The sequence below is a fragment of the Salmo salar genome, chromosome ssa21 (genome assembly GCF_905237065.1).
Source record: "Salmo salar chromosome ssa21, Ssal_v3.1, whole genome shotgun sequence".
In the NCBI taxonomy this organism is placed as follows: Eukaryota; Metazoa; Chordata; class Actinopteri; order Salmoniformes; family Salmonidae; genus Salmo; species Salmo salar.
In genome coordinates, this window is record NC_059462.1 from 20,203,908 (window position 1) to 20,231,848 (window position 27,941).

At 43.6% G+C, this 27,941-nt stretch overlaps 1 protein-coding gene across 15 annotated transcripts in view; it reads left to right on the forward strand.

Annotated features, from left to right (window-relative positions):
- Positions 1 to 27,941, forward strand: part of tns1b (tensin 1b) — a 312,092-nt gene that overhangs the window by 146,182 nt on the left and 137,969 nt on the right. For 9 of the 15 annotated variants that reach the window (XM_014164404.2, XM_014164411.2, XM_014164409.2 and 6 more), the window contains exon 3: positions 104 to 141. In XM_014164404.2, coding sequence (XP_014019879.1) covers positions 104 to 141 — 38 coding nt within the window. Of the gene's footprint in view, positions 1 to 103; positions 142 to 16,253; positions 16,791 to 18,088; positions 18,111 to 18,323; positions 18,696 to 27,941 lie in introns of those variants that run through there. The other 6 variants (XM_014164415.2, XM_014164419.2, XM_014164418.2 and 3 more) reach the window with 3 other exon arrangements.

Here is a 27,941-nt window from a genome sequence, read left to right on the forward strand (position 1 = left end):
TCATTATGCTGAGCAATGTTTCAATTTAATTTCGCAGAAATGTATGTTTGAATTTCTAGGAAATGTAAACTAACTGAACTTCTGTTTTTTTCCTGTCTTCTAGTGTGCCGGCTGACTTGCCACAAGAAATGTGAAATAAAGGTAAGAGCAACAGCTTTTCTCATCTTCCAGGCAATGCACACATAGACATTTCAGCACTCTTATGTTGCGTCAACAGAATAGGAATGCAGTCTTGTTAGACAGCTACGGCTTTTAGATGTACTGTAGGTTGTCATAAACTGTCATTCCGACTTATGCCACCACATCCCATCTCTAATTCAAGTGCACGACAGCCTTAGGTAGGCATTGTGACAGAACATTCCAAGTGTAACTGTACGAAGACTATTATCCTCAGTTGGCGCTTAGTGCTCTAGTGAGCTCTACTCTCTCTCCACCAAAGCCAAGCAGAGCTTATTAGAAGGAAATGTTCTGTTGATGAAGCAGATGGGGCCTCGCCTGGAACAGTGTTCCTGCACTCCGAACATCGGAGGAATCTGAAAACAACTGCAAGCTTGTCCCAGCATGTGTTTGATTTGGCTGAACCCTTGCATGTTCGAGATCACCCCCTTCTAAAAATGAACCCCTCGCTGCATTGTCTATTGGCTTGTTACATAATGGACTTGTTTTTGAAGCAGGGGCACATAGAAGAAGATGGGACGGAGTGGAGGAAAGAGAAAGAGAAAGGCAGGGAGGGAGGGCTGGGTGTGGAGACTTTAGACGTATAGCACCCACCCTCCTCAATGTGCACACACACACATGCACACATGCACAAACACACCCAGACCATACATCACCGCCCTTCATCTGGCAGCCATTACTGAAATGGTCCGGAGCTGCCAGCTCTACCCACTACCCTACTCCAGCTCGGACTGACAGGAAATACCAGGGGTGCATAGCGGCCTGGCAAGGGGGGCAAAGGGTTCCAATGGTTTACCAGTCAGCCTCATAGGAGTGGTGAAGACAAATTAGCACAAGCTAAAGCGCAATGGTGGATGATTGTCTAATTCAATGTAGAAAAGAAACGATGTTTGTCTGAACTCGAAAAAGAGAGAAAATTCACATAAGCACCACAATGCCTACTCCACACATGTTCTACCGAGGTTGTCTAGCATACAGTTTTAACCAACTCAGATAAATGATTAAATACGTAAGTAAATAAATAGCCGCCCATTGTTTTGAGGGAAAGTTCTGAAGCAGTGAGTAATGACCAGCCCATGTGACCTCTTATCTCCACGGTCTGATGGTTCTTAAAATGACAACAAACTGTATTTCAATCAACACTCCTCGCTACAAATACACACACATCCTGTTTTCACATCACATCCATGACCCCACGACTAATCTGACATTAATAATAAGATTGAAACCAATAAGATGAGTTGGGGGGGGGGGGATTGTGTATAAAGCCTGAAATAACAAAAGATGAAATAGTGTTCTCTCTTGTTGGTGTTGTTGTTGGAGTTCTTTGCTAGGAAGAAATGTGTTTGGGAATTCTGTGAAGCCAAGGTTGATTTGTGAAGACAGGTCCGGAACGCAGATGCTCTTTCTTCATTAAATTGTGATGAGAGTACGATTCAAAATACTCCCAATCAGCAAACATGGGAAAAAAATGGACAAACCTCCCTTTTCTCTAATCATAGAAATGTTCCCTCTGCAATTATCCTTGGCAGCTTGCAATTCACTTTTAGCCTTGACACGAAAAGGTTTTAATGTAATGAATGATAGTTGATAAAGGCTAGCTTGATCGCTATCAGCAGTCAATCAAGCTAGCATGGCCTGAGGACATGAGTTAATTATTAATTCATAATTTCCAACCAAAGAAGTGAGGTTAAGATGGTCCTATTGACCCCAATGCTCCGTTTTGATTCATATGTGATCTTGTACTTTTGGAATCCAAGTGGTGGTAATAAATCACTCATGCTGAGACAGTTTCCACACTGACTCGCTACAGGGATAAATCTCCACATCCATATTTAGATAAGACTTACACGTACTCCCTGCATAACCTCCGCTACTAAAAACAAATGGTCAGACTGCGTGTAACAACAGTATGTTTCCGTGACTGTGTATGTGTCTGTGTGTGTGTTTTCTGTTGCTGTGAGAGAGAGAGGAAGAGCATGTACATTTAAAGGGTGCGAGTGAGTATGTCGGAAGCATTTGGAGACAGGGAAAGGGCAGCAGAAACAGCAGATGGAGATTTGTGGGATGAGGACTTGTGGGAGAGGATTGTCATTCCACTGTTACCCATGGGAAACAGAGCTTTATCCAAACCAACACAAGTTGTCACTTCGATGTTTGTGTATATTTTGCTGTCTGGTGCCAAGGAGATGGAGAAGCGAAGTCATATCTGTGTACAGGTGCTGTTTGCTCTGTGCTGTCATGTCATCGACTAGCAAAATAACCAGTGACTAATGAACCTTTCCACTACCCTTTACGCCACACCTCCATGTTCTCCTTGTTAACACTATTCTGGAGGTCTTTGGGCCTGCTCAGTATAGATGGAATCTCAGTCCCGTCACGGAAAGGAAGAGCCAGTCTGTGTGGGACTCTCCCACTCCACTGCTGTGAGAATAGTTCAGAAAGGTAAAACCTAGGGCTTCTACATAGCTCTTAATAATAGCATAATAGAACCTGTCCCTTCCCACAGACTGTAGATGGAGTGGCAATGTGGAGTACTGACGGTGTCTGCTATGAAGTCAATGGTACCTTTTGAGCTGTGGTGCACTGAGGTGGAGTGATCAACAAAAGTCTCTATATTATGGTTTATGGGTGGAGGGACCTTCATTGGTTGGTGGGTTTTGATGGCAGAATAGATTGGTGTACTACCAGATTTAGAGTGTCTATTTTGGTCGCTATCCATCTTGCGTATTTAATCTTTTTATTTGAGCTTTATGTGTGTCAACTCCGCAACACAGATTCTAGTTGTCGGAGGTGACACCATCAGTAATTGTATCTACTGTAATAAATATAGCTGTTCAGTAATGGTTCAGTGGTACTGCCTTGGACTCAGCTAAAGCCAGTTTCTGCCAAGTCTCGGGGGCTAGTCTGTGGGTTGGACCTGATTTTAATTCCAAAGGCGAGCAAAATGAAGTGTAAGTCTCCAGTGCATCGTAAATATAGGTGAATGGGGTTAAGAGGGAAAGCACAATTATTCATTAGGCTCTTCCCCCTGAAGTGAGTCATTATTGGGAATGCTGTGGCGAGAGTGTGTATCCAACGAACAATTATCGACTTCCAAAACGCTTCTTCAAGGTCGTAATAACGTTATCACACAAGCAAATGGGAAGCAGATTAAAACATTTTGTGGGAAGTTTTATTTTTTTGCTGGGTGGGGTTGAGTAGGGTTGAGGGTATTACTCCGTTCATACCCAGACAGGAGGTTCATAAAAAGCATTAGGCGGCCATTGGCGGGAGACGAAAATGTTAGAGTGAACCGCTATCGGACGTGCCAGAGAAATGTGTGTAGATTAGAAACTCAAAGGGGCTTACATCCAGCCAGAGTCGTCAGACTTAATTACTGTTTGTGGAATCAAACAGTCACTGCCTGGCTAAATCCTTCCTCTTGAAATGTTTCGATTGTCAGTTTGATTTTACAAGATGGCCCATGTGCAAGAAAAGAGGACTTTAAAAAGCCTGAGAAAAAATGTAAATGGAGCTCTGTGTAGTAGCAGTCTGCATACTGTACATAAGACATGGCAAAATAATTGTTCTTTGAACAAACATTCATGATTCAGTCTGATTCTGCCACTCCATATTTTCCTTCACCAAACATGTTGTCAGTTGACGATAGTCCTTGCCAAAATGCTCTGGCAATTAAATTACTTGTTGCATTATTTGAAGTTGAGCCAATTTCCAGAGAACATTGTAGACTTTCATAGGAGTTAGTCTGGATTGAAAGGAGCACCAACCAGGCCAGAGATACAGCTACTGGCATAAAGTGTGTTTTGGAAGGAAATTAGTAGGCAGGACTGAGAAAGCAGAGTGCGAGAACACAAATACACACAAACTAATCACCCCTCCTACATTTTAGCAGATGCTCTTATCCATAGCGACTTACAGGAGCAATTAGGGTTAAGTGCCTTGCTCAAGGGCACATCGCCAGATTATCGTTTCTGGGATTTGAACGAGCAACCTTTTAGTTACTGGCCCAACGCTCTTAACTGCTAGGCTACCTGCTAGGCTAGGTTACCAACCTACCTCCTACCTACTTAACCCCTACCTATTCTTTCTTTCTTTCTTTCTTTCTTCCTTCCACAGTGATGAAGTATGTTTTAATTTTCCCCTGCCTCCCCTACAATTCCCTCACCATCCATCTCTGTTTTTTTAACCCCAAAAGAAAAGCATGTTTTTGTTTGGACTGGACAGCCATTTTGGGCACTTTTGGAAGGCTGTTTTTGCTACTCCTCGCTCAGTTTCCCTTGGCCAGATAGGTCCCGGCATGAGAGCTAGTTTCATTATATTACCCGCTGATAATGAGAGAGTTATGGCCATGTTGTTTATTGTTTTTGCCACTGGACGAGCTGCAGTTCAGCCGTCTTGTTTAGCTAAATGTAGTGGTAGCTTGGATGACTGGGGTGTTAGACGAATGCTCCCACCATGTATCAAGCTTTTTGTGTTGTTATAGCCAATAACACTCCCCTCCTCTTGCTACTGGAACTACCATTGGCCAACTTCAGCATTCAATGTTCAGTTGTGGACACTGGGCACAGAAGACAATGCTTTGCCAGAATACGCAATAGCCCGTCTTTAGCCCAGAAAAATAGCAACTGGAGTCATCTTGTGTGTAATCCTTGTAGTCTTACATCTAGGTATAGTCTCTTGATGACATGGAACCTTTGTCATGGCTAGGTGTGGCCCAGAATTGAACATACAGTACATCAATGACTGAAACCCAGTTGGTTTGGCCCAAACATTGGCAGTTGCCATGTGCTGTCCACATGCTTTTTCCATTGTGAGTCAAAGGGAAGAGAAAAAAACATGAAGACTGTCCCTGAATCTTTTCCAATTTCATGATTCAGATCTGTATTCATAATAGCATGATGGTTCTATTCAGCATTTTCCCTGTTTTGGTGGTAATTTAATAAAAAACACTAATTGGCGTGAGAACAATGACTGTCTGTTATTTCTCTTTATTTACTGTCTCTACCTTTTTGACACATCCAGGCACCTGTTTATACACATAAGCTCAGAGACACATCTTTGATATGGTGGTTTGGTTGCTTTAGCTGGCCCAGCTTTCTACTCACCTGAAGGGAACAGAAGTCTGATTTATATGTCTGTGTCTAGCTGTCTCAACTTCACTGCTAGCTAACTTCCTCTGCTGACAAAGCTAGGTACATGTATAAATCTAGATAGCCCCTGTGTTCTCAGTTGATATTGAAAAATGTTGAGTAAGAAAACACTCCAAATTAGTAGGAGCTCCTTCAAGTGAATTAATGCAGTGTATATTTTAGCAGGGTGAGGCTGAGGGTGTAAAACTAAAACTCTACATACGTACAGTACATTTAGATTCAGGCCCCACCAGTATTTAGTTGGAGAGGGATGTGTATCTCATCCTCTCTGAGGTAAGTTTTTGGAACACAACCCCAGCAGAGTCTGTCTTGTCCTTCCTTAATGTCTTGTTCCGTCTTGCTTGCCCTTACTTACCTCCAGCAACAGCAGCTGTCAAGATCATTTGGCATGTGCTTGCTCCTCTCCTGTTCCAGTGACTTACCTCAGATACGATACTTTGCCATTGGAGGCTGATTTATCGCGCAGAGGGTAATTGGAAAGCTGTGTCGTTGTTGCAGAGGACGAGGGAAGCTTTTTCATTATCTTAGATTTTGGCCAGAGTAAGAGTTTGGCATGAAAAAGAATGGGCATGAGGGATTTATCTTTTCTGCTTAGAATGGCAAAGAGAAATGCGTAAGAGGAAATGTGCCAGAGGATGTTCTGCTTCTCATTCCGCTTTTCGACCCACCCTAGTTCTCTGCTTCTGCCCCCATTTCAGTTTAAAAAACAGTTTCTTCTTTATTCCTCAATGCTAGTCACCCAAACCCAAGAGGTCCTATGAAACAGCTTTCGACCCAAGTCTCACACATGTAATTACTTCACCACCATGGCCTATTTATTGCCTTACCTACCTTATCTTATTTGCACACATTGTATATAGACTTGTTTTTCTACTGTATAGTATGTTTGTTCACTCCATGTTACATTACATTTTAGTCATTAGGCAGACACTCTTATCCAGAGCAACTTACAGTAGTGAATGCATACATTTCATACATTTTTTTTTTCTTTCTCTGTACTGGTCCCCCATGGGAATCAAACCCACAACCCCAGCGTTGCAAACACCATGCTCTACCAACTGAGCCAACTGCTTTGCTTTAACTTGGCCAGGTCGCAGTTGTAAATGAGAACTTGTTCTCAACTTGCCCACCTGGTTAAATAAAGGTAAAATAAAAAATAAAAATAAATAAACATCCCATCATCTCATTCCCATTTTCAAGCCCCAGCCCCACACCCATTCCACTCTCTCTACTTGTGTTCTTTGACTCAAATCAAAATGATCTATGTTAGTCGGTAATACATGAAAACAATGGTTTTAGAAGCAGAGCCTTTTTCCTCATCTCAGGGTGTGTTTATTCACACTGCAGACAATACTGTACAGAAGTAGGATCTTAATTTGAGCCAGTTTGCTACAGAAGGAAAATAATCCTGCAGCAATTATTATTATGTTGATTATAATTAATGGACATTTTTGTAGGGGTTGATACATTTTTCATAAGCTGTTTTAAACCTCAAATACACTACAAGTTTACAAAGTTTTGCATTGCAGGACAGGTCTCCTGCAACAGGGAGATCAAATTCAGATCCTACATCTGTACTCTCCCCTCAGACAAAGACCATATCATCGGATAGATATGATGTACCATTGTAACAAGTCTTCATTCCTCTTAGGTAACAGTGAGTTGAAAGACAAACAGTCGAACAACTCAACTGGGTTGACCCCCATCTCGCTTCGAGTGTGTGCCCATGCCTTCAAGTCCAAAAGCTGTTGGTGGAATCCTTCGAGGAACAGTGCTGAGAACTTCCTTCCTTTTTTCTGTGATTGAGACTGCACTCACTTGGGATAGAGTGAAGAAAGGGATGGGGGTGGGTGTGGGGAGGGGTGATGAGGGTAATCTCCTGCAGAGAAAACGTGATACCCAGGAAATGGGTGTGGAAGTTGCTATCTGTGTGGGATATGGGTGGGACTGCGAGCTGGTGAAGGGGAAGAGCAGAAGGGAGAGGAGAAGGGTATATATTTTGTGAATGCATTGGGTCTTTGCCACAAGATCAGCAGGTTGAGAGATCTGTTCGAGTGACCAGCCATCCACATCAGGCATTATCAGTCTTTATATCAAATCAACAATCTGGTACAGTCTTAAAGATAATTTAATTATAAGTCATGGGATAGGGTGTCATTCTTGCCCCTGCCCAGTGATGTCCTGTTCATTCCAAAGGAAACAAAAGAACAAAGCAACACATTGGCCAAGGGATCAGTCATATGGACAAGGTTTGGTGATTCTTATTGAGTTATGAAGAGATGCTTTAATGGGTATTAAGGTTGTATTTGATATCTGACCGCCTGTTGTTTTGAAGACTCAACTGTCGGTTCAATTTTAATCAGGTGTGTTAGTGCTGGGTTAGAACAAAAATGTGCACCACCTGGCAGATCCCTAGTAATGGAATCAGAACCACTGTGCTAGTGGATGTGTCACTGTGTTGGGGTTCAAATAACTTTCACTGCCTACAGTGCTGGCAGGGCCTTGTAACACATGTGGAGAATGATTGCACATAGAACGTGTGGCCTTTCAAGTCAACTGTACGCCAAGAAGAAATACATATGTTGAGTTGTTCTCCTCACTCCTCTCCTCTGTCTTTTCCGGGTGCTGAGTTATAGCGCATGGCTACGTCTTTTCTAAGTCAACAGGCCACATGCATAGATACAGGAGAGAAGACAAACAGAAACGCCCAACCTTTGGCCAGATGGAGTAATCAAGAGTCTCTGGAAAGAATGCAAAGAGGCCAAGTGAGTAAGAGTATGAATGGGGGGGATAGGGAGAGAGAGAGAGAGAGAGAGAGAGAGAAGAAGAGAGAACAGAAAGAAAGACAGAGACAGAAGTATGATGAAAGATGGGATAACCTGACCATGAATTGATACCGATTGATGCTGATTGAATACCGAACGTGTTTACCTATCAAAGCCTGACTAAAGATGAGTTATATCTGATCCCCTCTCACTTACGCAACTGTCCTGCGACAATTCATTCAACAAGGCCTGAATAATGTACAATGTAGCCCTGGTGTTGACGTTCACTTGCTGTGACACGCTAGCTTCGCCTGGGCGTTGCTCTGATGTTCCACGGGGGGACTGGTGTTGTTGTTGAGAAGCCCTGAGTCAGCCTCAGGAGACTCGGCCTTAGAACAGAGACAGCTGTGTCCTGTGTCCTCGCCCAGAAACTCTCTCCATCTCTCTGTCTGCCATCATGTTCTGAGCGGTCATGCATGCCAGTCAGCTAACTACAGCTGACCCGCCACTGGTCGATCATAGAGCTCTGTGTTGCACAAGCATTGCGGCAATTGCTCTGCCAATGTGACCTAACTTTTTAGTGCCCTCAACTGTATACTGTATTTTTAATTTTTTTTTCACCTTTATTTAACCAGGTAGGCCAGTTGAGAACAAGTTCTCATTTACAACTGCGACCTGGCCAAGATAAAGAAAAGCAGTGCGACACAAACAACACAGAGTTACACATAAACAAACATACAGTCAATAACGCAAAAGAAAAATCTATATACAGTGTGCAAATGTAGTAAGATAAGGGAGGTAAGGCAATAAATAGGCCATAGTGGCGAAATAATTACAATGTAGCATTAACACTGGAGTGATAGATATGCAAAAGATGATGTGCAAGTAGAGATACTGGGGTGCAAAGGAGCAAAATAATAAATAATAAATAACAATATGGGGATGAGGTAGTTGGGTGGGTTATTTACAGATGGGCTGTGTACAGGTGCAATGATTGGTAAGCTGCTCTGACAGCTGATGCTTAAAGTTAGTGAGGGAGATATAAGTCTCCAGCTTCAGTGATTTTTGCAATTCGTTCCAGTCATTGGCAGCAGAGAACTGGAAGCAAAGGCGGCAAAAACAGGAGTTGGCTTTGAGGATGACCAGTAAAATATACCTGCTGGAGCTCATGCTGAGGGTGGGGGCTGCTATGGTGACCATGAGCTGAGATAAGGCGGGGCTTTACCTAGCAAATAATTATAGATGACCGGGAGCCAGTGGGTTTGGCGATGAATATGAAGCGAGGGCCAGCCAACGAGAGCATACAGGTTGCAGTGGTGAGTAGTATATGGGGCTTTGGTGACAAAACGGATGGCACTGGGATAGACTGCATCCAACTTGCTGAGTAGAGTGTTGGAGGCTATTTTGTAAATGACATCGCCGAAGTCAGGGATCGGTAGGATGGTCAGTTTTACGAGGGTATGTTTAGCATCGTAAGTGAAGGAGGCTTTGTTGCAAAATAGGAAGCTGATTATAGATTTAATTTTGGATTGAGATGCTTAATGTGAGTCTGGAATGAGAGTTTACAGTCTAACCAGACACCTAGGTATTTGTAGTTGTCCACATATTCTAAGTCAGAACCATCCAGTAGTGAGTAGTGATGCATGACGGGCGGGCGGGTGCGGGCAGCGATCGGTTGAAGAGCATGCATTTAGTTTTATTTGCATTTAAGAGCAGTTGGAGGCCACAAAAGGAGAGTTGTATGGCATTGAAGCTTGTATGGAGGTTAGTTAACACAGTGTCCAAAGAAGGGCCAGAAGTATACCGAATGGTGCCGTCTGCGTAGAGGTGGATCAGAGAATCACCAGCAGTAAGAGCGACATCATTGATATATACAGAGAAAAGAGTTGGCCCGAGAATTTAACCTGTGGCACCCTCATAGAGACTGCCAGAGGTTTGGACAACAGGCCCTCCGATTTGACACACTGAACTCTATTTGAAGAGGGGGATGACCGCGGCAGCATTCCAATCTTTAGGGATCTCAGACGATACTAAAGAGAGGTTGAACAGGCTAGTAATAGGGCTTGCAACAATTGCGGCGGATAATTTTAGAAAGAGAGGGTCCAGATTGTCTAGCCCGGCAGGGTAGCCTAGTGGTTAGAGTGTTGGACTAGTAATTGAAAGGTTGGAAGTTTAAATCCCCGAGCTGACAAGGTAAAAATCTGTCGTTCTGCCCCTGAACAAGGCAGTTAACCCACTGTTCCTAGGCCGTCATTGAAAATAAGAATTTGTTCTTAACTGAGCATGCAGTTAAATAAAGGTAAAATAAATACAATTTGTAGGGGTCCAGATTTTGCAACTCTTTCAGAACATTAGCTATCTAGATTTGGGTGAAGGAGAAGGGGGGGGAGGATTGGGCAAGTTGCTTTGGGGGGGTACAGAGCTGTTGAGGTAGCCAGTTGGAAAGCATGGCCAGCCATAGAAAAATGCTAATTGAAATTCTCGAATATTGTATATTTATCGGTGGTGAGTATTTCCTAGCCTCAGTGCAGTGGGCAGCTGGGAGGAGGTGCTCTTATTCTCCATGGACTTTACATTGTCCCAGAACTTTTTGGAGTTTGTGCTACAGGATGCAAATTTCTGTTTGAAAAAGCTAGCCTTTGCTTTCCTAACTGCCTGTGTATATTGGTTCCTAACTTCCCTGAAAGGTTGCATATCACAGGGGCTATTGGATGCTAATGCAGTACGCCACAGGATGTTTTTGTGCCGGTCAAGGGCAGTCAAGTCTGGAGTGAGTCAAGGGCTATATCTGTTCTTAGTTCTAAATTTTTTGAATGGGGCATGCTTATTTAAGATGGTGAGGAAATCACTTTTAAATAATAACCAGGCATCCTCTACTGACGGAATGAGGTCAATAACCTTCCATGATACCCGGGCCAGGTTGATTAGAAAGGCCTTCTCGCTGAAGTGTTTTAGGGAGCGTTTGACAGTGATGAGGGGTGGTCGTTTGACCATGGACCCATTATGGACGCAGGCAATGAGGCAGTGATCACTGAGATCCTGGTTGAAGACAGCAGAGGTGTATATAGAGGGCAGGTTGGTCAGGATGATATCTATGAGGGTTCCCGTGTTTACGGATTTAGGGTTGTACCTGGTAGGTTCCTTGATAATTTGTGTGAGATTGAGGGCATCTAGCTTAAATTGTAGTACAGCCGGGGTGTTAACTTCTTATGGGCAGGTGGGACGGTAGCGTCGCACCTGGCCAACGTCCTGTGAAATTGCAGAGAGCGAAATTCAAACTACAGAATTATAAATATTTAACTTTCATAAAATCACAAGTGTAATACATCAAAATAAAGCTTAACTTCTTGTTAATCCAGCCGCTGTGTCTGATTTCAAAAAGGCTTTACGGCGAAAGCACACCATGCGATTATCGGAGGACAGCGCCCCGCAAACAAAACCATGAAAAACATATTTCAACCAGGCAGGTGCGCCACGAAAGTCAGAAATAGCGATATAATAAATGCCTTACCTTTGATGATCTTCTTCTGTTGGCACTCCAAAAGGTCCCAGTTACATCACAAATGGTCCTTTTGTTCGATTATGTCCTTCTTTATATCCATAAAAGCTCAGTTTAGCTGGCGCGCTTCAGTCAATAATCCATCCAGTTTCCCTCCATCAAAATACATACAAAATGAATCCCAAACATTACTAATAAACTTTTCCAAACAAGTCAAACAACATTTATAATCAAACCTTAGGTACCCTAATACGTAAATAAACGATACAATTTAAGACAGAGAATCGTTATTGTCTTTACCGGAGAAAAATACTAAAGAACGCACTCTCATTCACGTGCTTGGAAACACTACAGTCTAAATGGGAGCCACCTAGAAAAACTACAATTTCTGGCTAATTTTTCCATAAACCAGCCTGAAAATCTTTCTAAAGACTGTTGACATCTAGTGGAAGCCCTAGGAACTGCAATCTGGGAGAACTTATAATAAAAGTGACAGCCATTGAAAATAGTGGTAGGCTGAAATATTGTTTTGGGGGGATGGTTTGTCCTCGGGGTTTTGCCTGCCATATCAGTTCTGTTATACTCACAGACATTATTTTAACAGTTTTAGAGTGTTTTCTATCCAAATCTACCAATTATATGCATATCCTAGCTTCTGGGCCTGAGTTACAGGCAGTTCACTTTGGGCACGCTTTTCTTCCCGATGTGAAAATACTGCCCCCTACCCAAGACTGGTTAAGCATATGCCAGTTTAGGTCACCTAACAGTACAAACTCTGAAGATAAATGGGGGACAATTAATTCACATATGGTTTGCAGTGCCCAGCTGGGGGCTGAGGGTGGTCTATAACAAGCGGCAACAGTGAGATATTTATTTCTGGAAAGGTGGATTTTTAAAAGTAGAAGCTCAAACTGTTTGGGCACAGACTTGGATAGCAATGCAGAACTCTGCAGTAGATTGCAACTCCGCCCCCTTTGGCAGTTCTATCTCGGCGGAAAATGTTGTAATTGGGGATGGAAATTTCAGAATTTTTGGTGGCCTTCCTAAGCCAGGATTCAGACACGACTAGGACATCAGGGTTGGCGGAGTGTGCTAAAGCAGTGAATAAAACAAAGTTAGGGAGGAGGCTTCTGATGTTAACATGCATGAAACCAAGGCTTTTACGGTTACAGAAGTCAACAAATGATAGCGCCTGGGGAATAGGAGTGGACCTGGGGGCTACAGGGCCTGGGTTATCCTCTACATCACCAGAGAAACAGAGGAGGAGTAGGATAAGGGTACGGCTAAAGGCTATAAGAACTGGTCTTCTAGTGCATTGGGAACAGAGAATTAAAGGAGCAGATTTATGGGCGTGGTAGAATAGGTTCAGGGCATAATGTACAGACAATTTTATGGTAGGATGTGAGTACAGTGGAGGTAAACCTAGGCGTTGAGTAACGATGAGAGAGGTTTTGTCTCTGGAAGCACTAGTTAAGCCAGGTGAGGTCTCCGCATGTGTGTGGAGTGGGACAAAGAGCTATCTAAGGCAAGTTGAGCGGGACTTAGGGCTCTACAGTGAAATAAAACAATAAGAACTAGCCAAGACAGCAGTAGACAAGGCATAGTGACATTAGAGAGAGGCATAAAGCAATCACAGGTGTTGATCAGGAGAGCTAAGACAACAACGGGTAAATGGCGATGAATGGGCAGAGCGAGTCAGTTAGGTACATACAGGACCTGAGTTCGTGGCTGGGGCCGACAGGTAAACAAAATGAGGTACCGTGTTATTGAAACAGTCCAGGGGGCATCAGCTGTGTAGCCGAGTGATCGTAGGGTCAAAAGAGCAGCAACAGGTGAGTCAGGGGACACAGCGTTCAGAAAGCTAGCGGGCCGGGGCTAGCAGATAGTTCTTCGGTGACATTGTAATAGAATAGCCTGTTGAGACCACATCGGGCGATCACGTCGGCAGTCCAGTCGTGATGGATCGGCGGGGCTCCGTGTCGACCATAAATGGTCCAGGCCAATTGGCAAAAGAGGATTTGTAGCCCTAGAATTAGCTGGTATATGGGCCTAGCTCGAGGCTAGCTCAAGGCTAGCTGGTGCTTGCTTCGGGACAGAGGCGTTAGCTAACAGTAGCCACTTGTTTGCAGCTAGCTAGCTGAGATGATCTGGTGTAATCATCCAGAGCAGCAGGAATCCGGTGATGTGGTAGAGAGAAGCAGTCCGATATGCTCTGGGTTAATATCGCGCTGTGCAGACTGGCAGGTATTGTCCGAGCTAAGGTTGGCTGGTGACCGAGCTAAAGGTGAAGACCGCTAGCAGTGGCTAATAAAGACTAGTAGCTAGTTAGCTGGCTAGCTCCTGATGGAGGTTCCAGTTATAAGGAATACAATTGCAGATCCGTACCACATTGGATGAGGCGGGTTGCAGGAAAGTATATTTAGTTCGTGGATAGAAAGTGAGAGTATGATATATATACGAAAAAGCCCTGGCTATTTACATGGGATAAGACTCGGGATAAGACAAAGTCAAACACACACGTCTGACTGCTACGCCATCTTGGAGAAATATGTACGTGTGCAGTGTCCAGGGGGTCGACAATAAAAGACAGCAAATAGACACATTTCATTTGACAATGAAAAAAAAATATATTCTTTTGTATTCTATTATCTTTCACCCAATCAGTTCAATCCACAAACCTCACATTATTGCTTTGATAGTGTCATAAAAAGGTCTGGTGATGTGTAGCAAGATGTTCTGGTGATGTGTAGCAAGATGTTCTATGGTCTTAGTTTGAAGCTCTCCTAATATAAATATAATCTGTTTAGTCTAGTCTAGTCATTCTGTTTCTATATGTTTCCTCTCGCTGGCGTTCCCAGAATGCAAAGCTGTGGGATGCACAGCTTTATTCCATTTTGCTCCGGCAGGCGTCTGTTTGCTCATACCTTCACACCACATGCACACTGGTATTTTCTTCCCTGATGCGGTACAGTACTGTACCTCTCCCATCAGACACCTCCCTCCCTGACGGTGAGTCCTGGCAGTGTCAGCGCTGATTACAGGCAGCTACAAGGGGATAATACAGCTAATAAAAACCAGGACACAGGAAATATGCCAGACCCATAACATATTAGCACTTAACTCAGGCATATTCTCACACACACTGCACATACCTCACCAAGATACTGAACACACCTATGAATAGCCTTCACACACATTCACACTCCTTAAAAACCAGGGAAGTTCCCAGACCCATTGAGTCTCGTCCGTTCATTTACTTTACTGTACATGATGGTATTTGCTAGCTAGCTGACGTAAACCATCATGTTGTTTTGTTGCTTATACAACAAGCATTGTGTCCTCCCCCCACCCACTCACTCACTCACCCACCCATCCACCCACCCTTCCTTCCTTCCTACTCCTTGTCATTAATTGTGGATTAAACAACACATACAGAACAGGAATCTGGTGAACACAACTGCAGGGACGAACTCCTAGCCTAGGTGTTACTTTAAAGGTGCTGCCATGTAATTATTCCGACCCAACTTCAAAGAAGATGGTCAATCTTTCCATGCGGAACACAGTGTAATTGTGTGTTCCAAAATGTCTGCCATATAAGCATAAGTGGTAGCGTACTTGTTGAAACTACTGTTTGTTGTAGTTGTCAAATATACTCTTGAGGTTATGGAAATATGATGTCATTGTTATTGTCAGAGGATATGACAGCTACTACAACATAAGGATGGTTAACATATTACTGTTATGTGTAGACTCACCGCTTTGGACATTGTGGTTCTTTGCCTATATTATGCTTATTATTTATTTAGCCTGAAGGCTTAAAAGCCCACACCAGTAGAAATCCACGTTTTCCAGCTGAAAGACGATGGCCAGAGCTTACCCATGATGTTGCTCAACAATTTAAGTCAAAAGTAAAATAAATTGTCAAGTATGATATATTTGTGCTTGAAGTGACAAATCTGAATTGTCCACTTTGTGCAATTCCGTGTGAATGCGGTGTCTTGTCCTGTGATATGATATACTAATTATTTTCAGCCTACATTTGTTTCGTTTCAGGGTTTTATTTGAGAAATCATTCGATTTTCAATTAGGTCTGGGGGGAATGCACTGAAAATGTGTAATATTTCCTCTGCGTCAAAATTTCCCCAAAATAATCCTCTATCCATAATTTTTTGAATTTTCTATGCTCCCTGATGGTCTGTCTTTCATTTAGGTCATTATTAGCGAGCTGGATACAGTAAACAACATCTGTATGAATGTAGGTCCATTATTATTACTTCAGAGTCTCTATTTTAGTCATTTGAAAGACCCTCCAGGACTAAACTATTGTTTCAAGGGATATTGGAGCTTTTCTGAAGCTTCTCAGTTTGTGTGTGTGTGTGTGTGTGTGTGTGTGTGTGTGTGTGTGTGTGTGTGTGTGTGTGTGACTGTGACTGTGACTGTGACTGTGAAAGAGGGAGAGAGAGGCAAGACTTGAGCTTGTCAACTCATATTTAACCTGTAACCTGATAACAACGGGCGGGAGAAAAAAGGTGGGCTTTTGTCTTGTGTCAAGCTCAAGTCCAACCCCTGCACTCCTTGGGAAATTTAGCTAGATATACTTCTGATATTTTTTTCCCTCTCTCCTTGCTTGCAAGCATGTGCTCAGAGGGAGAGAGAGAGTAAAGGAGGAAGGAGTGACTAAGTGAGAGGGAGGAGAGCAAGGAGAGAAAGAGCAAGAGAGAGAGCGGAGAGAGAGAAAGGGGGGATTAGCAATAGCCCGCAGCCAGACTTTCCCAATTTGTTGGTGCTGAGTGCTGCAGTGCGCTGTTCCAGATCTTGGGTGTTAGGGCTCACTATTTGGCCCTCTTCGTGGCACTTGACCGTATAAAGAGACTTGAGACATTTTTATGCTAATTTTTCTGACAAGGGGGAGAGAGGAAAGAAAAGCCAGAGCTATTATCGTGGAGCCTTGTGAAGCCAGAAAAATACATACCTCTCTCTCTCACACACACCTCCACGATCTCTCCAGCCTTGGTAGGCAGTCTTTGGATTACCCCATCTAGTGTGCATGCTGACAAAGCAAGCCATTCTCTGTCTCTCTGCACACTGAAAGAAAGGACGATGCCGCACTAAACGTGGAAACAGCAAAAGAAGGAACGAGTGAAAGAGAGGGAGAGAGAGAGACAGTGAGAGAGGATGGCTACTGCTGTGTATCAGGTAAGAAGAACAGGCTGGTCCCACACTCCTCTCGTTTGTGAGGAGAGCGCTTGTTTACCTGGTAGTTATGTCTGGAATTTGAGCTAGGTAGTCTCCGGTCTAGGTTGTGCAGCTCCAGCGGTGAATGGAATAGCAACCCTTGGTAGTGGCACACTGTGTTTGCTTGTTCTGTGTAAAGAAACAGCAAGTTCTAAGTGCTCTCAGATGTGTGTGTGTGTGTGTGTGTGTGTGTGTGTGTGTGTGTGTGTGTGTGTGTGTGTGTGTGTGTGTGTGTGTGTGTGTGTGTGTGTCTGTGTGTGTGTGTGACAGACAGACAGACAGACAGACAGACAGACAGACAGACAGACAGACAGACAGACAGACAGACAGACAGACAGACAGACAGACAGACAGACAGACAGACAGACAGACATAACGAGAATAATGAGACAGAATGAGAAGGGAACAGGAGTGTGTGCACTGTGCATGTGAAATAGATGATTACCTTTCAGTCCACTACATGCACTTCCATGTGGTAGACAGTAGATAGTTTATTGGTACCATCGTGTTATGGTCCATTTAGCATGCTTTGGGTGGTCCCGTGTTGTCAAACTGTTTAGAGCTTGTTCTCAGGACAAAAAATGGCTTTTGCTTCCTTCACTGAGGGATCTTTGTGTGTGTGTGTGTGAGTGAGTCTTCTTTGAGGGTGTGTGTTAGAGAGAATGAGGGGAAGTTGGAGAGTTGTGTGTGTATCTGACAGGAATGACAAATGTGGCTGTAAGTGGCGTGCAATAGGTGTTCCCCTTGAGGGTTGTTTGTGTGTGTGCGTCTGTGTCTGCATGTGCTGCCGGACCTGCCTCTCACCTGTACCGTTATCTCTGCTTCTACTGTAGCTCACTCCCCTTTTGACTCAGAGGCTCCATATACGTAGTTGTGGGACCATCCATATAATTAATAATACCTTATAATGCTTGTGAGGTGAGACATACTGCATGAAGTCACTCTCCTTAAATGTATAAGTTGTGTGTGTGTGTGTGCGTGCGTGCGTGCGTGCGTGCGTGTGTGTGTGTGTAAAATGTACGTGTCCATGCAGCACCCGACACTCTAGACCCTGACCCTGCTCCCTGACCAATGATAACCACAGTCACTCCGTCTCAACCGTGAGAAACTAACAGCAGTTTGGGAATTTTTGGCTCTTATAGCAGATGCAATTGCATCCAATTTGCCTCAAATTGGGGGGGAAAAGAGCAACAGCACAGGGAGAAAACTTAGAGAGTATTCATCAGTGAGTTTGGAGCTCGTGGGAAATGAGCAGTGTTTGCTCTTAAAGACATCCCAGAGGTAATGTAGACAACTAGGGGTTCTATCATTCTGTGTGTGTGGATGTGTGTGTGTGTGTGTGTGTGTGTGTGTGTGTGTGTGTGTGTGTGTGTGTGTGTGTGTGTGTGTGTGTGTGTGTGTGTGTGTGTGTGTGTGTTTGTGTTTGAGTGTGGCGCACCCATGTTCATCAGTCTCCAAGTATCTCTCCTCCTCTTGCTTCTTCCCATTATTAGTCCAGTCCTGGACAGAATTCCTCCCCGCTTGCCTCACCATATCAGGAATTCCTTGCAATGTATGGCCAAGAGAAACGTAAACCAATATGGACCGTCTCACTAGAATATCGGGATGAAGCTTGTTTTGTGTAGGAATACAGTACCTATAGCATCCATTGGCAGGGAACCAGAGAGAGACTTGGTTTCAGTTTTGTAGTAGAAGCATATTTATTTTCACGTTCTGTCTGTTAGCTAAGCTTTGCTGCAGTGGAGTCTGCAGTCCACATCGGACACGTCATGATAGATGTCTCCATGCAACAAAATACTGTATCACCGAGCGAGCCAGGGAAACAGATGGATAGTAGAGTTGAGAGCGAGAGCGAGAGATGAAGGGGTGAGTTTTGAGTGTGAGAGAGTGTGTGTGTGTGTGTGTGAAAATGTCTCACACAATGTCCTATAACCACATAGACTGTATACTGAGATCCTGTAGAATGTAGAGCATTCTTATTATTTGCGCTGCATGCCTCTAATTGTGATTTAAGAGCACTTTAGAATTCCAGGTCCACCATTTTACTCTGCCCCAAAAACGTTTGGATGAGGATTTTGGCAGAGCAATGCTTTGTACTGTGTGGTAAGGAATGTTGTTTGATGAATGTCTGTTTAAAAATGTCCCATTATGGAACTTTGGGGCTTGTTGCATTTCGTTGATATTTTTTTTACAATTATTAGAATTTTTTATTTATTTAACCTTTATTTAACTAGGCAAGTCAGTTAAGAACAAATTCTTATTTACAATGACGGCCTACCCCGGCCAAACCCGGATGACGCTGGGCCAATTGTGTGCCGCCCTACACACACGCACAGACACACACACACACACACACACACACTGCAATCAGGGGAACAAGAGTTGATCATACAAGTGTGGGATCTTCATTTGATCGCCCTGTTGCTGGGGAACTTTCCTGCAATGGACAGGACATTTTAAACTTGTAGTGTATTTGAGGTTTAAAAAGGCTCCTAAAAGCTTAGAATTTCCACTTTGAAATGAGATTTTCCGTTAGGAAAAATGTATCAAACCCTACAAAAATGTACATAAATTATAATCCACATAATAATTGACATAATAATTATTGTTGCTGCAGGATTATTTTCCTACTGTAGCAAACTGGCTCAAATTAAGATCCTACATCTGTAGACCCTCACTCCGTATCTGTAAAACGGGAACACCGTATCTGGTGCGGCACCACTTTGTTTACATTCCTGTTGTGTATTTTAGCAGCACCAGCTTAATTCCTCCCCTCCCGCACCGTGTTATTTTCCTCTTCCCAATTCACAACTGTACAAGGTGATATGATAAAAGGTGCTCTTTGATGGTAAACATAAGTACAGCTTCTGTGTGCTTTTTCAAGCGAGTGTAAGTGTACTGTGTGTGATGGCTAATCACGTCTGCCATCTATGTTTTGGTGCAGTCTGTATGTGTAAGGTGTGTTTCAATCCTTCTCGGGAAAGATAACGGTTCACCATTTTAATGTCTCTACAGAACATAGTGCTATTCTATTATCAACATTAGGTTAATCATCCAAAACATCCGGTTTGTTATGATCTGGTAGAAGTTATTTAGGAGTTATTTTTTACTGGTCCTGTTTTAAACATGTTCCAGCACTTTAAAGTTATAAGCCAGATACATTGTGATCGGTTTACAGGGACAGTTTGACGAGAGACATCTCCAACAACTACCTGCTGTCACGAGTTGACACCTGGGCCCCACATAGTTACTGGTAGGGGAATGTCTTTTTAACCCAGGGATCAGATTACAATCTAAGCCTCTATAACTCCTCACCCTTCCTTAAAGAGATTCAGAGACAGTCATGCCTGTCCATATGGAAGTCATGCATATCCCCATAGTGTCCCCTTAAATTAGTTCAAGATGTGTTTCTCTCCAGAGACCAAAAGTGTGAGATTCTCTGCATCATACGGGGAAACACACACACAAGGTGCTAACATGCTAAAATGCTAGTTGTAGGGTTCCAAAGGTGAGAGCAAACAAGGGCAACAACAGAGTCCGTTTTTTTCTCCTCTGTGGCACGTAATTGATAAATGATTGTACAATTATTGATTGGCTAGGGGGAGACTGTTCTAAGTTGCTGATTAGAAGGAAAGGACAAAGGAGAAGTAAACACATTGGCATGAGTTTGAGGCCTGAAGTCGATATTGTTCCAGAGAGAGACAAGAAACGTCAGGACATCAGACAGTGTATGTCATCATACACTGTGCCCAGTTTATTGAAAAGCACAACCAGCCTCAGTATGCACTCCATCAGATTCAACGCTGCTTTAACGTTGGCACGCGTTATGCAGCAGAAATTAGCACTGCACTAATACATGTGTCAACGGTTAATTGTTTACAGTCTGGCGTTTAGTGAGATGAATAAAATCTTTGAGGGCACAGGGCCATGTTTTCTGAAGGCCCCATATATTTGAAGGGGATCAGCTGTTACACATGGCTACTTTAAAGACTTTTGGTTCCTTTACAGTATAACTGTTGACCGACCCTGAAGTGAGGTTTGTTAAGGAGATTGAGTGAAAACATCCTGTGTGTTGTTTTGGGCATAGTGAACAGTTGTCCATTCAGTTGTCACCTGACAGAGGGTCAGAACATCTCATGGCAAAGTAACCTTAAAGAAGGTCACGGTAACTCATGGCTAAGAGTTGCCAGTTAAACAGTGAAAAGCCGACTGTGACCAAAATATGCCCACTCACGCGTCTATGAAAAGTTAATGAAAGTGTTTTTGCTTTTTTTTAAGTATAATAATGCTATGCTGTTCAAGAGAATGGTGTACTGTAACTCCTCCAAAAATCCCTAGCGACCGTAATTGTGCAAATTAATGTCATGCCATGTGTTATCTGGTATGCTTTACGGGTGTGTGTTTTGGTAACACTTAAAAGGAGAGCAGGACTCATCCTATTGCCATTGCCTATAGCCCCATTGTCATCATATGTTATGAAGATTGTCCAATGACTTGTACAGTAACACATTGTACATAGCACAATTTAAAACTGACCTTAGATCAGTGTCAGGGCTCAACCTCATCCTATTTCTATACTCTAGTCACACATGGTGCACAATGTGATCTAAAGGTCTCACGGTTCTCCACCAACAAAGTCTAGTGCCATGCCAGCTCCTCAAGACTAAGGCCATGCAGAGCCCCTATAATACCCCTTAATGGGGAACACTGGGCCCAGACATTTAATAATAGCTGATTTCTCCAAAATGCCTCCATGCAATTAAGACGGCGGTCTCGCCTCGCATAATGGCTCTTTATTGACCAGTGGTTGCTGCTGGAAGGGAGTGAAGGAAAGGGATAATAGAGGAGAACGAGACCCTGTTTCCGCTCCTCTGTTCGCAATCCCAGCCTTTGACGTGGCCTGTAAGCTTGACAAGGGGGTTTACATTTGTGGCTGCGGGTAACATTGTCCCCGATGATTACAGTAAAATGGCAGCCCTGTCGGTTGCCAGTTCTGTCAGAATCAATGGCTTGCTGTATTTTGTCTCTTCAACCACATCCCACCACCGAAGTAGAACTGAGTCATCGACGGCCCTGTTAGACCCTCCTGGGACGCCGTCAGTCAAATATGGATCCCGGTTCACATGACTGCACCATTATGCTTATTGAAAGTGACTTCTCTGACGACCCCAGGGAGTAGAATAGAATACTCTATAAGATCACATTCAAGGTGGTTATATCCTTAACATTGTGTTTTGGTGTACAGTGATTGTTTTGAATCATAGTTTGCCCTCTACACACCCATTGGAGTCTAGAGTAATTCACAACTGACAGAGGTTAGATGATGCCCATTCCCACATCAATAGTGATCAATAGAGATCCTACTGTACATTCAAGCATACTAGTTAAAAATGCAACTAAGCAACTAAGACCCTAATACTGTTACTGATCATACTGTGTTTATGACAGCTGTGGAGGAGGAGCCCTGCTTATGATCCTGGTTTTGTTGTATGTACAACTAACCGATAGCAGTCCAGCTGTTATATCTAACATACAAACCTGTGTTGTACCTGCTGCCTCTCACAGAAGAATGGAAGTGGCTTACTTCCGTGTTCCCCAGCATGGCCAGATAGTATAGACCAGAGGTAGGGAACTACACTGAACAAAAATATAAATGCAACATGTCAAGTGTTGGTCCCATGTTTTATGAGTTGAAAAGATCCCAGAAATGTTCTATGCGCACTAGAAGCTTATTTCTCTCATATTTGTTTATATCCCTGCTTGTGAGCGTTTCTCCATTGCCAAGATAATCAATCCACCTGAGAGCTGTGGTAGAAGAAGAAGAAGAAGCTGATTAAACAGCATGATCATTACACAGGTGCACGTTGTGCTGGGGACAATAAAAAGGTCACTCTAAAATGTGTAGTTTTGCTACAGATGTCGCAAGTTTTGAGGGGGAGCGTGCAATTGGAATGCTGACTGCAGGATCGTCCACCAGAGCTGTTGCCAGAGAATGTTAATTATTAACAATGTTAATTTCTCTATCATCTCTCTACCAATGTCGTTTTAGAGAATTTGGCAGTAAGTCCAACCGGCCTCACAACCGCAGACCACATGTATGGCATCGTGTGGGCGAGCGGTTTGCTGATGTCAATGTTGTGAACAGAGTGCCCCATGGTGGCGGTGGGGTTATGGTATGGGCAGGCATAAGCTACGGACAATGAACACATTTGCATTTTATTGATGTCAATTTGAATGCACAGAGATACCGTGACAAGATCCTGAGGCCCATTGTCGTGCCATGTTTGGAATGCTCTGGATCAATGTGTGCGACAGCGTGTTCCAGTTCCCGCCAATATCCAGCAATTACGCACAGCTATTGAAGAGGAGTGGGACAACATTCCACAGGCTACAAACAACAGCCTGATCAACTTTATGCGAAGGAGAAGTGTCTCGCTGCATGAGGCAAATGGTGGTCACACCAGATACTGACTGGTTTTCTGATCCACGGCCCTACCTATTTTTTTCAAGGTATCTTTGACCATTAGATGCATATCTGTATTACCGGTCATGTGAAATCTATTGATTAGGGCCAAATGAATTTATTTCAATTGGCTGATTTCCTTATATGAACTGTAACTCAGTAAAATCTTTGAAATTGTTGCATGTTGCGTTTATATTTTTGTTCAGGAGCGGGACGATTTTTGTCTGGAGCGGATGGTCGAGGTGCCGGAACATAATTATAAAAATAAAAAAATACAAATGTATTTTAGGGGGCCAAAAAAAAAAATCAGTTGCCCGCATGTTGCCAACGCCCTGGTATACAGTGGGGGGGGAAAAGTATTTGATCCCCTGCTGATTTTGTACTTTTTCCCACTTACAAAGAAATGATCAGTCTATAATTTTAATGGTAGGTTTATTTGAACAGTGAGAGACAGAATAACAACAAAAAAATCCAAAAAAACGCATGTCAAAAATGTTATAAAGTGATTAGCATTTTAATGAGGGAAATAAGTATTTGACCCCTCTGCAAAACATGACTTAGTACTTGGTGGCAAAACCCTTGTTGGCAATCACAGAGGTCAGACGTTTCTTGTGGTGGGCCACCAGGTTTACACACATCTCAGGAGGGATTTTGTCCCACTCCTCTTTGCAGATCTTCTCCAAGTCATTAAGGTTTCGAGGCTGACATCTGGCAACTCGAACCTTCAGCTCCCTCCACAGATTTTCTATGGATTAAGGTCTGGAGACTGGCTAGGCCACTCCAGGACCTTAATGTGCTTCTTCTTGAGCCACTCCTTTGTTGCCTTGGCCGTGTGTTTTGGGTCAGTGTCATGCTGGAATACCCATCCACGACCCATTTTCAATGCCCTGGCTGCGGGAAGGAGGTTCTCACCCAAGATTTGACAGTACATGGCCCCGTCAAATGATGCGGTGAAGTTGTCCTGTCCCCTTAGCAGAAAAACACCCCCAAAGCATAATGTTTCCACCTCCATGTTTGACGGTGGAGATGGTGTTCTTGGGGTCATAGGCAGCATTCCTCCTCCTCCAAACACGGCGAGTTGAGTTGATACCAAAGAGCTCCATTTTGGTCTCATCTGACCACAACACTTTCACCAGTTGTCCTCTGAATCATTCAGATGTTCATTGGCAAACTTTAGACGGGCATGTATATGTATTCTTGAGCAGGGGGACCTTGCGGGCGCTGCAGGATTTCAGTCCTTCACGGCGTAGTGTGTTACCAATTGTTTTCTTGGTGACTATGGTCCCAGCTGCCTTGAGATCATTGACAAGACCCTCCCATGTAGTTCTGGGCTGATTCCTCACCGTTCTCATGATCATTGCAACCCCACGAGGTGAGATCTTGCATGGAGCCACAGGCCGAGGGATATTGACAGTTCTTTTGTGTTTCTTCCATTTGCGAATAATCACACCAAATGTTGTCACCTTCTCACCAAGCTGCTTGGCGATGGTCTTGTAGCCCATTCCAGCCTTGTGTAGGTCTACAATCTTGTTCCTGACATCCTTGGAGAGCTCTTTGGTCTTGGCCATGGTGGAGAGTTTGGAATCTGATTGATTGATTGATTGCTTCTGTGGACAGGTGTCTTTTTTACAGGTAACAAGCTGCGGTTAGGAGCACTCCCTTTAAGAGTATGCTCCTAATCTCAGCTCGTTACCTATATAAAAGACACCTGGGAGCCAGAAATCTTTCTGATTGAGAGGGGGTCAAATACTTATTTCCCTCATTAAAATGCAAATCATTTTATAACATTTTTGACATGCTTTTTTCTGGATTTTTTGTTGTTGTTATTCTGTCTCTCACTGTTCAAATAAACCTACCATTAAAATTATAGACTGATCATTTCTTTGTCAGTGGGCAAACGTACAAAATCAGCAGGGGATCAAATACTTTTTTCCCCCACTGTAGACCCTTAGCCCCTCCACACATTATCACTTTCTTGCAAAGGCTTGAGAGGCTCGATAGAAGGTAGGTACCCTCTTGCTTTGTCCCTATCCCACCCATCATTATCATCAGCCAGCATGTGCATCCCCCACCCCTACTCCTCCCAAAACTCCAGACGACTCCCCGTACGCTATGTGAAATATTCTCTCCCTGGGAACCATGGGTGCGCGCCAGCAGTTGAGTGCGGGGAAGGGGGGCTGTGTTCCGCGTAACATCCCCTCCCATGAGGTCTCTCTCTCTCTCTCTCTCTCTCTCTCTCTCTCTCTCTCTCTTTATCAAGCCCCCAGTCTCCCTGTGGAATGTTTATGGAATGCAGGCCCTAGCTGTTTCCACGGTTTCATCAGAAAGCCCTTGTGTTCTTGTTTGCTTTTTCTGCCTTGATTGATGGAGGGACTTTAGTATTGGATAAAAGGCAGGAAACACCTTGCCAGATCTGGATCCTTCCATGCTGCAAATATTCAACATCCAGACCAGCAGCACTAAAACCACAGGGCTGGTCATGTAGCCAACATGGAGCAGTCAACTGATCTTCAACAGAGAAACTGGGGTTGACATAGACTCTTGCCCTCACATTCGGCTGCAATATTATAGTCACAATTGTCATACAGTACAATGTTATGATTTACCTTACAGGAGCAGAAATGGTGACTTGTATAAAAAGTTCAATGACAGTATTAGTCTTTGAGTGTGCAAGCAGGTATGCTGTACATTGTGTTTGCATGTATATGTGTGTGTCTGTGTGTGTGTGTGTGTATTTCTGTGTGTGTGTCTGTGTGGCATACATGTGTTTTCTCCAAACTGTCCATAAAGAGAACCACAAACAGAGACAGGCCCTACAAACTTTTACTGAAAAGTGTAACTCTTTCTATGTTCCCCAAATGGAAGAGTTTATTTGCTCTGCTCACTAACATTACAATATTGGCTCTGGAATGAAACTGCGGTGATTAATGCTTATTTGAGCGAAGGTATGCAGTTGGCGTCCCAGAGATGTGTATGTACTGTATCAATATTGCTCTAATGGAGTCAATTATGGACATATTTATTTGCACATCAGGAATTCTGAGAGATTGTGTGCAAAACAGATTGTGGTTATAAGGGAGAGTGTGTGTGAACAGTTTGTAATTATTCAGCATGTGTGTATGCACGCATGTCTGTGTATGTGTCTGTGCATACAGTATGCGTGTCATGTGGCGCACCCATGTCTGTATGAGGGATAGAGAAAGACATAGACATCCACCCATCTATCTCACCAGAGACCTCAGACGCCACTGAGAGATAACTCATGTTGTGTGCCAGTTAGTCTGCTGTCGCCGTGTTTCCAAAACTAGACCCGGAGCATCAAACCAGCCCACCTGCCCGCGAAGGGGATTTCTGTATCCCCATAACTCTTCTCCACAAATGTGCTAAATGCCAGCCAGGCTGCCTGTCAGTGCTAGCCTGTCTCAGCCTGCCACAGCTCCCTGAGAGACAAAAGAACTATTGCTTTCCAAGGCTTGACTAAGGCAGTTAACTCAAATTGAGTTATAGTACTGTATGTCAGCTCAGGGTAACCAAGGGTGAGTAATCTAATGTTGCCATATCCCAATAGACTTAGACTTACACATATTATGATAAGCTACAACACGATACAATACATTGCAATTTTACAATAAAGTCTACTACAATGCAATGTGGTGCACATACACATATCTATCGCATTTTACTTTCTTACATTTGATCATATGGGCATAATGTTCTTCCATTGCTTGGTCATGTTCAAATAACTTGTGACTGATATTGTTTCATGGCAGGAATTCGCTATTACCCTCAAACACACAAGTCTCCCTCGTGATTGGAGATTAACCTTTACCTTCCCCTCTGTTATCTGTATCCTAAGCAATAACAAACCTTCTTAGCCTGGTGCCAGATCAGTTTGTGCTGTCTGCCATCCCCTACGGTCACACATACAGATCTGTGATCAGGCTACCACTTTCTTGCTCTCCTTGTTTCTGCCTCCCCTTTTCCCCTCTTTCACTGTCTCCATGGGGTTCTCAATGCTTGGCCATTTGCCAAACAATAGAAACATGGCAATATGTAAATCACCTCATTGGTAAATAAGACTTGATCCCACATGTCATCCTGAAGAGTCTGGAGGAAGTGTGACCTCGCTGTGCAGTAACAAAAGAAACAAGGCATAGCTTCTCTCTGCCGTGTGACAGTAGTTCTGCCAAACAAAGATGGAGTGAGAAAGAACAGGCGGCCCTGTTGAAGACGCAGCAGGCCTCTCCACTCCTCGCCAGGGAGAATAAACATGGCAGGTATTTAGAGTGTGTCAAAGCCTGCTCTATTTCACACCCCTCTTTCACCCCTCTGCCATGTGCGCTCTCCACTCTGTCTCTGTCTGTCCGTCTGTCCGTCCGTCCGTCTGTCTCTGTCTCTGTCTAACTCTCTCTCTCCCTCTCTCTCTCCCTCTCTCTCTCTCTCTCTCTCCCTCTCTCTCTCTCTCTCTCTCTCTCTCCCCCCCTCTCTCTCTCTAAGATGTTACTCACATCGATTCCCTCGCCTGGCCCTTCAGTGTTGCTAAATGTTTGAATTTTTTTTATTATTTCACCTTTATTTAACCAGGTAGGCTAGTTGAGAACAAGTTCTCATTTACAATTGCGACCTGGCCAAGATAAAGCAAAGCAGTG